Here is a 12,904-nt window from a genome sequence, read left to right as displayed (position 1 = left end):
TTGGCTAATGCTAGGTTGGTGCTTGTTTGACCTGGCGCATTGTGAGAACTCATCTACATAGTTCAACAGACATTTGCAATGCAGCAATATGTCTGTTCCAGTCTGCCCAAACTTAAAACACACACAGAACACATGGTCTTTTCATCTCCCACACACAGGGGCTAACAGATGACTTGGTGTCAATCTGTCAGAAGATTACACTTTGCACATGGCAAGATGGCACAGCGAATGTCTCCTGACAACATTTCTTTCCCACTGGCTCGACAGCACTGTGAAGAAGCACATCAAAGTGTCATGTCCCATGTCGCCCCTTATATAACACAAGCACAAAATTACTTTTTCAACCCAAAATAATAATTTAACAGCAAAAACTATCACAGCACCATAGTCTAGTAAGTCAGCTGCTCTTAAATTCTTAAATCTGCCAGTCTTTTAGAAGAAGATTGCAACATTAAAGGAATGTTCCAAAATCAAATTAAGCTTGATCAATAGCATTTGTGGCATAACATTAATTATCATTTGTCCTTCCATTTCTCTTTTTTTTTAAATAATATAAATGTCTTAATATTATTTTAGTGTGAAAAAATATATTAAAATAAATATATTAATATATATATTAAAATTTAAAACTTCATTGTCATGACAATATAATGTCTAAAACCTTAGAATTGATATACATAATCTTATAAAATTATGTTTCACATTTCTGCTTTTAAATGGCATAAAAATGGGCCCCATTTACTTCCATTGTCTCATCATAACGTAACCTTGCTGACAAAGAGAGGAATAAGACCAGAATAAATATTAGTCTGGCTTTCCTGAGATATAGAGCCCTACAAGAACTAAAGTGATCCAATTTGACTAGTAAATTTGTAACAACTACAATATTACAGTTTTTCTCAAATGCTAAAACACAAAAGCCAATCCTCTAAACCAAATGACCAGTTGTCTAAACACATTTACTAAATCTAGCCATCATTTTCCATTATCATAAACACATTTCACATGAAGACACAATTCACAAAACACAATCCTCCGTTCTCATAAATCTTAACACATTTTTCCTTGCTAAAACACAAGTTGCAAAAGAACTCTGCTCATATTCTCAAATGAAAGCTCATGTGATGCAAAATGCTTGCCACAGTCCGCAATATTTGAACACAACTGGCGTCATTCATTACACACAACGACTCAAAATTGAAGACACTTGTTGCTAATGCTGTGACCACATGTATAAAAGCAAGTTCAGAGTGCACAGTTTGCTGAAGATTCCAAACAAACACAATGGATGAAGGCAGAGTCAGGGGAAGAGGAATTCGAGTCAGAGGAGGGAGAAGAGCTGGCCATGGAAGAAGAGGAGCAGGCCAACGAGGAAGAGGAGTTCAAATCAGAGGAGGAAGAGGAGCAGGCCAACGAGGAAGAGGAGGACGCCAACAAGGGAGAGGAGAAGGTCCAGGAGGGAGAGCAAGACAACCTCGCACCATCATTACGGACGAGATGCGAGCAACAGTCATTGACCATGTCATTGTCCATGGCATGACAATGGCTGAAGCAGGACTAAGAGTCCGTCCAAACCTGAGTAGGTTCACTGTGGCCACCATTATCAGGGCATTCAGACAACACAACAGGTATTGTACTCTATTGCTTTCTTTGTCACAATACAATTTTACAAGCCTGTGAAAGTAGTCTATTGGTTTCAAATCAGTTGTTACTGTATTGTAAAACATGTCAATTGACAACACATGTTTCTTTCTTTAGAGTTGAAAGAATGCCACATAGAGGTGGGAGGGTTGCCATATTTACAGCGGCACAAGAAACCCTCATTGTGGATATGGTTCGTGAGAACAGCCTCATCAGACTCCGGGAGATCAGAGACAAAGTCATTGCCGATAATGTCAACTTTGAGAGCATTGATGATGTCAGCTTGGCCACAATAGACCGAGTTCTCCGGCGCCAAAAGATGCGGATGAAACAGGTCTATAGGGTTCCCTTTGAGCGCAACTCTGCGCGACACAAAGACCTACGTTACGAGTATGTGCAAGTAAGTATACATCCATGTTCACAGTACAGTTAGTGGACATACTGTGTTGCTCAGTGGCCTACATTACTTCTGGACAATACTGTGCTACCTGATTGACTGTTGTTCTGAACACCTGTGCACTTTCACATTTTCACAGAGGATATTACAGTTGGACGCGATGGCCAGACCTCATGAGTACCTCTTCCTGGATGAGGCTGGATTCAACCTGCAGAAATGAAGGCAAAGAGGCCGTAACATCATTGGCCAAAGAGCCATCACTGAGGTTCCTGGCCAACGGGGGGGTAATATTACTCTTTGTGCGGCCATGGGTTCGGAGGGGCTTGTCCACCGGCATGCTGTCCTTGGGTCTTACAACACCCAACGTCTCCTCACCTTCCTAGAGGAGCTAAAGGACATCCTCCTGGACCGCCAACAACACCATCCTGGGCCCGCACATCACATTTATGTGATCACGCTTCCACAGAACAAACCAAATCAGAGAGTGGTTCACCACCACCAACAGTAACCACTTTTTAAACGTCTGTCTGCCACCCTACTCCCCTTTCCTGAACCCTATAGAGGAGTTCTTCTCATCGTGGAGATGGAAGGTTTATGACAGACAACCATACACTAGAGAGAACCTCCTAAGGGCATTGGAGCTGGCCTGTCTTGACATCCCAGTGGAGGCCTTCCAAGGATGGATTCGCCATTCCAGGGCGTTTTTCCCACGGTGCCTGGCAAGAGACAATATAGCCTGCGATGTGGATGAGATGATGTGGCCCGATGCAGCTCAGCGACATGATGCCGCACAGTGATTGTGGTGTGTGTGTGGTGTGAATAAAGTAAATAAAAAAACTTCACACCCTGATCATGTTTTCAAGAGTACTGTTGTGTGCAATAGATTCTGTTTTTGCATTGAGTTGTGTTACAGTAGTGTACATGCAGAATTTACTATAGATTTATACTCTTCATATAAAACTCACAAATCTAAAGGCCTAATCCTCTGCAGAGATCTAAGAAGATCCATTACTGTAAAGTTTCTAAAAATATGCATTGGCAGTTTTGAAACAAAGAACCTTCTCACAAATTGAGCATTGTGTTTTCAATTGTTTTGCTGTAGTGTGTAATGATGTGTATAGTGTTTACATTTTTGAAAGCTTCGAGCTGCTCTTTTGGTGTGAAAGTTTGAGTTTTGAAGTGAGAAGGTGTGGTTGTGTTTATGTAGCTTTAGAAATGGGTGTTGTGTTGAGACATTGGGGAACATGGAGGAAACGTTTGTGAAATGTGTTTTAGCATTTGAGAAAAACTGTAACATCAATGTTTCTATAGCCGCATAATAGTTACCAGGTCACTTGATATTGTAGATATCTCGATTTTGTTATATATTCCATTTTCTTGATATGTATGAATGATGAATCTAATTTTAACAGATCTATAGCGCAGCCAGACAGATTGAGAGAGATGGATGCACAGATAGTGATCGCTCAGAATTGATTGCCTTCTGAAGGATGTTGGTGAAGGAGGAGAGGAAAATGTAGGCTGGGGATAAAAGCGAGAGGGGCGGGCGATAGCGCGAGAGAGAGTATCCTGGGCAGAGAGCCTGGGGTACAGTACTGAAGTATCTCATAGCCAGAGTATGAATGTTTAATAGACGTGGTGGAGCCGGGCGGGAGGAAGCCGAGTGTGCTGCATCAATGGACGGCTGAAAAATGAGACGCGAGGGGAAGCGGTCTAGTCAGGGGGCGGGGAGAGAGGCGATCAACACACTGCCTGGCTGCCTGCCGGGCCCACGCACGTCAGAGAAGTCACACGCTCACACGCGCTCTCTACATCTCTATCAATTCATTGTTAAGTCCAGCAGCCTTTCCTGACACACACGATACAGCAGGATCTGAAAGCATACATGCAGTCCAGCATCTCGATCTCAGCACTGACTGATGATGATAGTGTCCTGTGTTGCGCTGTTCTCTGTGCAGATGTGAAGTGGTAACATGATAAAAGGTATCTCTTCCATACTTCTCAGACTTTTTGTCCTAATCTGCCACGGTTCCTGCAGCCTCATGCTTGGTAGCCCCACCCACACTGAAATCTCATTGGACAGAACTACCACTTCTCATTAGGGAGGCACCAGTATTTTTATTCTATACTATTCTGACTAAATAAATAAATGCTACAAGTCATCAATGCTACAAGTGAATTTAGGCATCACAGCATTATAAAGTACAGTATAAAAAAATAGTTATTCATTTAGAAATTTGCTAAAATGTACATTTATTAAATTAAAAGCGTTTTAAAAATGAACTTAGATTAGGAAATGAGCATGTACATAAAAAGTCCAAAATGTCACAAAATGCTCTTTATCTGAAAAATCCTGGCCCAGACGCACCACACAGATACGTTTTCTACATTTATTTACATTTTGATTTGAACGAAAACAGCGTATCCGTGCGGCTCGGCTGACACAGAACAGCGTACGCTGTATGCATCCAGCGGATAATCTCCAAAATGGCGCTACGGTGACGTGGAGGAGACAAATTGTTGAATAAAGTTGTTATTTTTCTTTTTTTTGCGTACAAAAAAGTATTCTTGTAGCTTCGTAAAATTATGGTTGAACCACTGATGGCAGATGGACTATTTTGGCGATGTCTTTCATACTTTTCTGGGCCTTGACAGTGTTAATTGTTTGGCAGTCAATGGGACAGTCACAAGCCTCCCAGTTTTCCCAGTTAATGCATCATTGCTCAATAAAAGTATGAATTTCTTTACAAAAAAATAAACTTACATATCCCAGACTTTTCAAAAGTAGTGTACCAACCCCAACATCGTTCATACTGCACAAAATCCAAATTCCCTGTTGAAACAAACAGCATATGCTGGTTATGTTTTGAAACATGGCTGCTGATTCTTAGCTGGTCATGATCTGATTTAAGATGGTCATGTGCTGGTCCTGAGCAGGAGCTAGTTGCTTAGGACCAGCTTAGGACCAGCGCATGACCAGCTTAAGCCAGCTCAAACCAGCAGTCATGCTTCAAAACATACCCAACCAGCATATGCTGTTTTTTTCAACAGGGTTGACTCCTATTGTAATCCTAATATTCCACTGACTCAAACTCTGAACCAGCAAAGAATTTCTACCACGTGCTGAATCATGATTCTTCCTCTGCTCCCCCGATGCTGACTCAGACTAAACACCTCCGCCCAGCATCACTCGTCCATTAGTCAGCACTCTAACCGCACTGCTAGAGTACCTTGAGTGCCATAATTTTCAATTGTGCCATTCAAAAAGGGACATTTCTGTTTCTGAAATCAACAAGGTTTCAAGATATCACTGCATTATAGCATCATCCACAAACTACACAAGTACTCCACACATAACGGCCCTCTAAGATGACTGATGATCTTTTGGGTGTGCTGAAGGCTGTGGCCACATCACAGATGCAGATCTGAACAAGAGCAAAGAGTGTATCGATCAATGGGCCTTTGCTCTCAATTCTTTAAAGATCAAAGGCTTTCTGCTCAGTGATTTCCACGGTGCTAAAGCAGACGTAAAGCTGTAGCTTTAACTTAGACCAAGAGTCTGCTTTCCACAGAATAAACACACAGTAAATGGAAAAAACCCAATCCTTCCATTCCCAGTGTGGACGATACATAAAATAACCCAAAGAGAAGGTTAAAATGTAAACTAGGTTCTTTAAGTGGAGGTAGCAATGTAAATTGGATAATAGTGTCTACCAAATGCATGCATTTACTCTGCTGTTTAAAAACTAAATCTTTGATGACACTTAAATGGAGTCAGTGAGTACCTTGACATAAATAAAACAGACATCTGGCATGTTCTCCAACATGGGAGGGGAGGTTTTCATCTGTTGATGAGCTTGAATTAGAAACATACTGTCTTTACTTCAACGCCAGAGCCAAGTCATGCATAATTAACCAAATTCCACAGGGCACTTTTGAAGGTATCTATATATGGAACATCTTCCACTAGTGTTGTCTTGCAAGCATCTGTCAGACAGAGGAAACGTAAGTCTGCATTTGGGGGAGGGGGACCTGAGTCAATGCTGGCCCAAATACCAGCTGATTGACATATAAGGGTTAGTGACTTTTATGGAACGAGCCCTTTGCCCTGGGCCATCGGTGGCCTGTTACTTCCTATTCACATCAATCGGGACGCAGGCCTGCCTTTGGTGAAAAATTTATGTTAGAGCACTAAGGTTCACATGGTATCTACAGGATGCGTTTGGTGAGTGATTTCATTAAGGAAGATATTAAGAAAAAATTCTTAAAGAGACCAGGGATTGAAGTTATAGACCTTAGGTCATATTTAATTTCTGACAGTAATGAAAACGCAGCTGTGAGGGATAGAGATGTACAGTGCGTTTAAAAAAAAACTGTACTGTTGTTTAACAACATATCGATTGTTGAACTGACGAAATGTCTTTATGAAAAATTAGCCTATCATAGACAAAACTCCACAAAACAGTGTTGAAAGCTCCAAGTTGTGAAAATTATGTGATCGACAGTACGAGCCATTGTAAATATTATATTATATGATATTATATTATACAGTTTGATAATATACACATAAATATACACACATGCATACATAATTTTTTTAACTAGTAATGCAATATTTTACAACACAAGGTTTTATCATTTTTATAGAACAAAAAAATATTTTAGCTATACAAAATATTACAAATATATTCAAGAAGAAATAGCAAGTTATATTTTTGATATATTCTTTTAATATTCAATATATAACCATTTTGAATACACTAGCCATGATTGTACAGTGAAATATCAACATGATATCATACCATTCCCACCCGTAATGTGTTTAGGGAAACAAAAAGTGAGAAACAACAGAGGCCGTAACTCAACAGCAAAGTTCTATGCATTCTATGCTTCCATTATTCTCCCCAGAGAGACTGAAGCTCAGATAATGGCCAGACTTTATATCCAAGTTTCTAACAGTCTGTGGATAATAGAAACATCCAGTTCTGAAAGGCTCTACCCACAAATTTCTGAATGAGACAATGTCTTTTATTGCTTCAGCAGGGAGTCTGTTTGGGCACATACTTTATATCTGGCTGTGGTGGCGGACTAGACTGAGAGTGTTGAGGAGAGAGAGTATCAGAGACAGGAAACAGCCTTTGAAGTGCTGAGAAAGTAGAAATGGAATCCAGCCACAGACATAGATAAGACATTCACATCAGAATCTACAGTGCTGGGGAGCTATTTGAAGATTTTTGTCAGTTTTTTCCTGTTTAAAACTGAACAAGAGATCCCAAATGTACATGCAATATGACAAAACATGATGATTTATAACCTACTGCACTTTACAGTGCCCTAAAATATCTAAGATGACCATATCCTTACTAATATGTGTGTATTTATATACAAATGTGGTTAAAAGTTTAAAAGGGATCATACAAAATGCATGTTATTTTTTATTTAGTACTCTCCTGAATAATATATATATATATATAACTTGTAACAATACGCGTATTCGTTTTGAACCGTTCGGTACGAGGCTTTCGGTTCGGTATGCATTACAAACCAAACGATTCGTCGAACTAAACCTATTACGTTTGGAAAATAAAAGCTTAAAGTGTGTGAAATGAACAGCCAACATGCTGTCTGTCTGCCCCGCGATAAACTCCCCTTGCTAGGGTGCGTCGAAAGACGATGATCTTGTATCGACAAGAGCCAGAGATATTGTCAAGAAAAAAACATTATTGACAATCTTAAAAGGATTTGGCATTTCCAATTAATGTTGGCCTGTTACATTCTTATTTTTATTAGGCCTATTATTATTATGAAATTAGCCTACTTTTATTATTAAATTAAATGTACAATTAATTTTCCCCCGCAATAATTAACGCATAACTGACGTGCTGCGAGGATAAGATTATAGGCTATATTTAGGCTACTCCTCAATTAAAATGTTTTTAAAAAAGTTCTTTTAAAACAGGTCTATTAGGCTATAGGCTACGGCTACCTACAATGAATTATAGTCCTATAATTAAAATATTAATACTGCAGTCATTAATAAAAATCAATTAAATAAAAAGCTTTTATTTCAAGCACCGACTTTCAAAAACAACCTGTTTAACATGAAATACGTTTCTTTCTTTTTTTTCAGTATGCACGGGCCACAAGAGAAATATTAAGGGAATAAATGAAAACAGATATAGGCTATAGTGTTATCAGCATATGTTGAAGTAGATTCGTCTCTCTTTGTCTCTGAGAGAATAACCGGCGTCAGATATCGAAAGCTTCGTCATTACTCCGTCATTCCGTTTTTACTTTCACTTTCTGCTTATAGTGAATTGACTGAGATTAAGAAGTTCACCGGCATAAATCTTGCACAAAGTTTGCACCTGTATCTATAATGAATTTTTTTATTAGAGAGAGTCCAACTTGCCTGCCCTTGTTTCCTAACTCTTTCCCATAGAAAGGCAAATGCCCAAAAACAAATAAAAAGTAACTGTAAAATAATTTTAAAAATATACTGTTTGTGTTCTAATAGTTGTAACTCCACTTTGTTCTTTATTGCCCAAAGCATTAACCCTCACTCAGAATCACTGGAGCCAACAAAATGCATTTGGAAATTGGCTACCTCAGCTGTGCCCTCTGTGGTTCGCATTCTGCAGATTTCCATGCAATCAGCACAAGTCAGCTGCTTTTCATTGTTTGATTGGAACGCCTGCAATAGATTTGGCTGGATTATAGCTGGCATTATAAATTATAATTACAAGACATCGAAAGTATCGGCCAAGAGTGCCAATGGATAGAAACATAGCAACTTGAGGGTTCTTTTTTTTTTTGTTTTGCAATCTGTAGTACCAAGACAGAGAAACTACATGAAAACGGCATGCTCGTGTGAGTGGTGTTGGAAACTATTCCAGATGTGATGACAGGATGCTTGTTTGTTATATAAACAATTTTAATATTTCCACAGGGAAGAGGCCTACATGCTTATCATTCCGCTGGATGAGGATCAAGCCATCACAGCCTGAGGATGAAAGAGAAGTGATGACTGTTGGAAAACGCATACAATGTTATCCAACACCGCTTAAAAATGAGCAGCTGTCAGGTCCCCCGCTAGCCCTCCTCTAACAGGCTTTCCATGAAACATAGACTCTGGTACAAACCTCCAGAGCAAGCTTTCTTTAGATTCTCCATTTCCAGCTGGCAGCTACATCAACAACGCCTAAGGGTTAAGAACCCTGCAGAATCTAGTCTGCTAGCAGGTGCTAACTGCTAAAACAAATCACCATCATTTCACATGTATCCACATCAGCTCAAATCACATCCTGTCTGCTCAAATCAAGGAGTGAAGATTTGGCTGGTTAGCATGGTCTGTTAGCACCTTCTGGTAGATGCTGTAACTATGGCATTGTGGAGAATAAAAGGTAATATTTATATAATATAATATAATCAAATGGAAAATGTCACAAAGTTTGAGGTCAAACTTTTTTTTTTAAAGAAATGGATAATTTTATTCAGCAAGAATAAATTAAAATGATCAAAAATAACAGTAAAGTCACTTATAATATTTCAAAACAATTTCACATAAATGCTGTTCTTTTGTACTTTCTATTCATCACAGAATCCTGAAAAAAATATTACGCAGCACAACAATAAGAAGAAATCAGCATACTAGAATGATTTCTGAAAGACACCGAAGACTTGAGTATGGCTGCTGAAAATTCAGCTTTACCACTGCAGAAATAAATTACATTTTACAATTTATTCAAATAGAAAACAGTAATTTTAAATTGTAATAATATTTCATAACATTACTGTACCTTGACTGTATTTTCGATCAAATAAATGCAGAGAATTTGTCTATATTATATTTTACAACAGTTTGTTCTGGATCTCAAATCTGATTGGCTGAGAGCCCTTTCCAGTGGTGTGATATTTCAGTAGTATCAGCACTCTAACTGTTTCACTGTTTGTATCACTCCATTTGTTGTCAGATATATACTGGCAGCATTTATCTCAGTGTTAATGGCAGAGGAGCGAACCCCTCTATAATTTTACGATATTATTACTGTTATTGTGTCACAGAATGCAGTTTTAAGAGATTTTAGGCATGAACATAGTTGTTCAGACCTAAAAAAAATTTGATTTAAATATAAAGATAGCGAATATTTGACAATTTGTTTAGACTCTTTCGGAGATGCGAGCTCCAAACCGACAGCGGCCATTCAGGGCTCATGTACCCGCCGAGAACAGTTTTATTCCTTTCCTTCAGCAATTTGCTGCTGGCTCTTATGTAGATGGTGTTACATGAGGTTTAATTCATTTTGGTTATATTGAACAGTAAAACTTTGGTCTTATTAATCTATTACTTGTTGCAGAGCAAATCAATTTGGCATTAGAGTAAAGTTAAGTTTCACATCTTTTCATTTTTATGTAATTAAATCCTGTACTAAATAGAGCGCTGATTTTCTACTTTTAACTGAATTGCTTGCTTGTGTTTATTTACAAACTTATTATACTTTTATAATGGCTATTGTTGTTCATTTATATATGCCTGCAGCCTTGTGCAAATGGCCAAATCACAGCCGTGCTGATATACAGCTAATTTGCTCAGCTACTTGTGTATTGCTCATTATATTATATATTATAGGATTATATTATATTATATTAGTCACATGCCATTTGGGCCTCGGGTGATTGGTTCAAAATTCTTGACATGAATGGTAATGCTATCTGATAACTCTCTCCTAGCATTATAAACCTCCTTTGTGCCAATCTAGATAAATTTAGATAAATTTGAGCACCTGCCAAAATGACATTCGAACAGACATGTCGATTTGGCAAAGCACGTTTAAAGGGGACAGATGTTAGGCACAAGCTCTTATCATGAGGTAAGTAGGCCTGTTCCTGAGGTGGACTGCTGGAGGTCTCAACAAGTTCAGTGTGGTCAGCTAGCATTGAGCCTCGAGGGCCTACCCGGAGCAGTGCATCAGCTCATGTCTCTCAGTCTGCTGTCTCCCAGTCTTCTGTTTAGACAGAGCAACAAAGTAGAGACCTGGCACCTGGGCAGGTTTGTAACTGGTGATTGCGGGCCTGTTTGCCAGCTGACAGCTTGAGATGGGAGGGTAAGGGAAGGGAAAGAGCTGCATTGGGGCTGGGATAGTGCAGCGTGACTCTGACACACAGGAGGGAGACACTGAGCATATGTAGCAAAGTGCACAGTCAGAACAGCAAGGTGAAAGACATCTCACTGTCAGATTAAGCAGATGATACAGCTCAAGTTTAGCAAGGTAAGATGATCACGTTATGCTTTATGTACATAAAAATTAGGGTTAAATAACACCTACATCTACAGCCATATATTGAACTAGGTATAGTGTATCTCTCAGCATGGGACATGTGTAATTATTCATAGTGCATGCAATGAAAAAAGTTCTCATGTGATTCAAGATTGAATGCTCCTTGCTATTCGGCTAGCAGCCCTCTAGTGGATGAGTTAGAATTTGCAGGGCTATGTGAGTCCATGAACCCAACATTTGAAATAAAGACACACCACTTATTTAAACTAGTCTGAAGGTCGATCAGATTCACATAACACATTTTGAATTACAATTATGTCGGCTCCTTTAGAGTGCTCTCATGTTTAAAAAGCTCTGCAAGGTCTAAAAATGCACAATATTCAAAAAGTGAATAACTAAAACTGTATACAGCCAAAAACACTGATACTGTATAATAAAATACTATTGAGCACCCTACCAGTTATACATATCAGCATCTCCATTAAAAGCACCTTAAGATGTGTAATTAAAAAGTTTACCATGTATATTTTCAGAGCTTAAATGGATATTTCACCCAATGTGACATCATTTACTCAATCTCTTGAGGTTGCAAATCATGCTAGCCAAAATGACAGCCTCAGTTACCACAAATATGCAACGATGCCATCTACTTTTGGTGGGTAAATCATGACAAAATGTTCATTTTGGGGTGATCAATTCCTTTAATTTTATAAAACACACTTAATATGAAGTATACAAGCCCAAAGTTTCTCATGGGATTGAAAAACAGGTGAAAATGGTTGGAATAGAGAGCACCAGCTCAAACCCTTCAGTTTTGCAAGACCGAATTACTTAAAAACTAGAACTTGAACAGAAATGTCATTAATCAATGACACAGCAATAATATTTATAAATAAACACTAAATTATAATACCCAGAACCCAGACCTGTTATATTGTTCATTTTAAAATATTCAACATGAGTATAATAGCATTTAAATATAAAATATAACCCATATAACCCATGATGACCCAATCCCAGAAAAAAAAAATATATATATATTAATAACTGGAGAAAAAAAAACTCAGCAAACTTAAGGCTGTATATAATAAATTGCACTTCAACTCACCTTGAGCAGCTGTTCCTCTGGTGCTGAATACACTTGCTATCAAAGTGGCCACATACCAAATCATAGTACTATTGCCAACCAGAGAGAAACCTCATCATATCTCAAAGTGCCCCTTTCAATAAATCATTCTTAGCCGAGCCCCTGGACGTTAGACGCACTGTCAGCTGCTGATACCCTTTTATTCATGCCCTGCATACTTTTCTCCGACGGTTCCCTTCATTCTTTCCCTCCCCTTCTTTCCTTTCGCATCCTCTCTCGATGAAATAAAGCACCTGCACAAGCGCACGGCAGCCAGACGCGGCTTGATGGCAATGCCAGCGTGAAACCAAGCCTGACAATTTAGCTGTTAACTCCGCCCCCGCTCGAATTTCATTGGCCGGTGGGGGTGGCGTCGGGGCGGGGATTGGTCGCCTCTCCGTCGCTCTCCATGTAAAAACTGAGAGCACCGCGTTTCAAGGTGAGTTGGAGCGTGAAGTGGCG

At 39.0% G+C, this 12,904-nt stretch overlaps 1 protein-coding gene across 1 annotated transcript in view; it reads right to left on the bottom strand.

The window, feature by feature from the left end:
- LOC306856108 (protein turtle homolog B-like) overlaps nucleotides 1–12,488 on the bottom strand; it is a gene marked incomplete at both ends in the record, with an annotated part of 144,644 nt that extends 132,156 nt beyond the window's left edge. The window contains one exon of the mRNA XM_079395133.1: nucleotides 12,425–12,488. Coding sequence (XP_079251259.1) covers nucleotides 12,425–12,488 — 64 coding nt within the window. The remainder of the gene's footprint in view (nucleotides 1–12,424) is intronic.
- Nucleotides 12,489–12,904: the final 416 nt, after the last annotated feature.

The sequence above is a fragment of the Barbus barbus genome (genome assembly GCF_936440315.1).
Source record: "Barbus barbus genome assembly, chromosome: 36".
Taxonomy (NCBI): Eukaryota; Metazoa; Chordata; class Actinopteri; order Cypriniformes; family Cyprinidae; genus Barbus; species Barbus barbus.
This window is presented reverse-complemented; position numbering and strand designations above follow the sequence as displayed.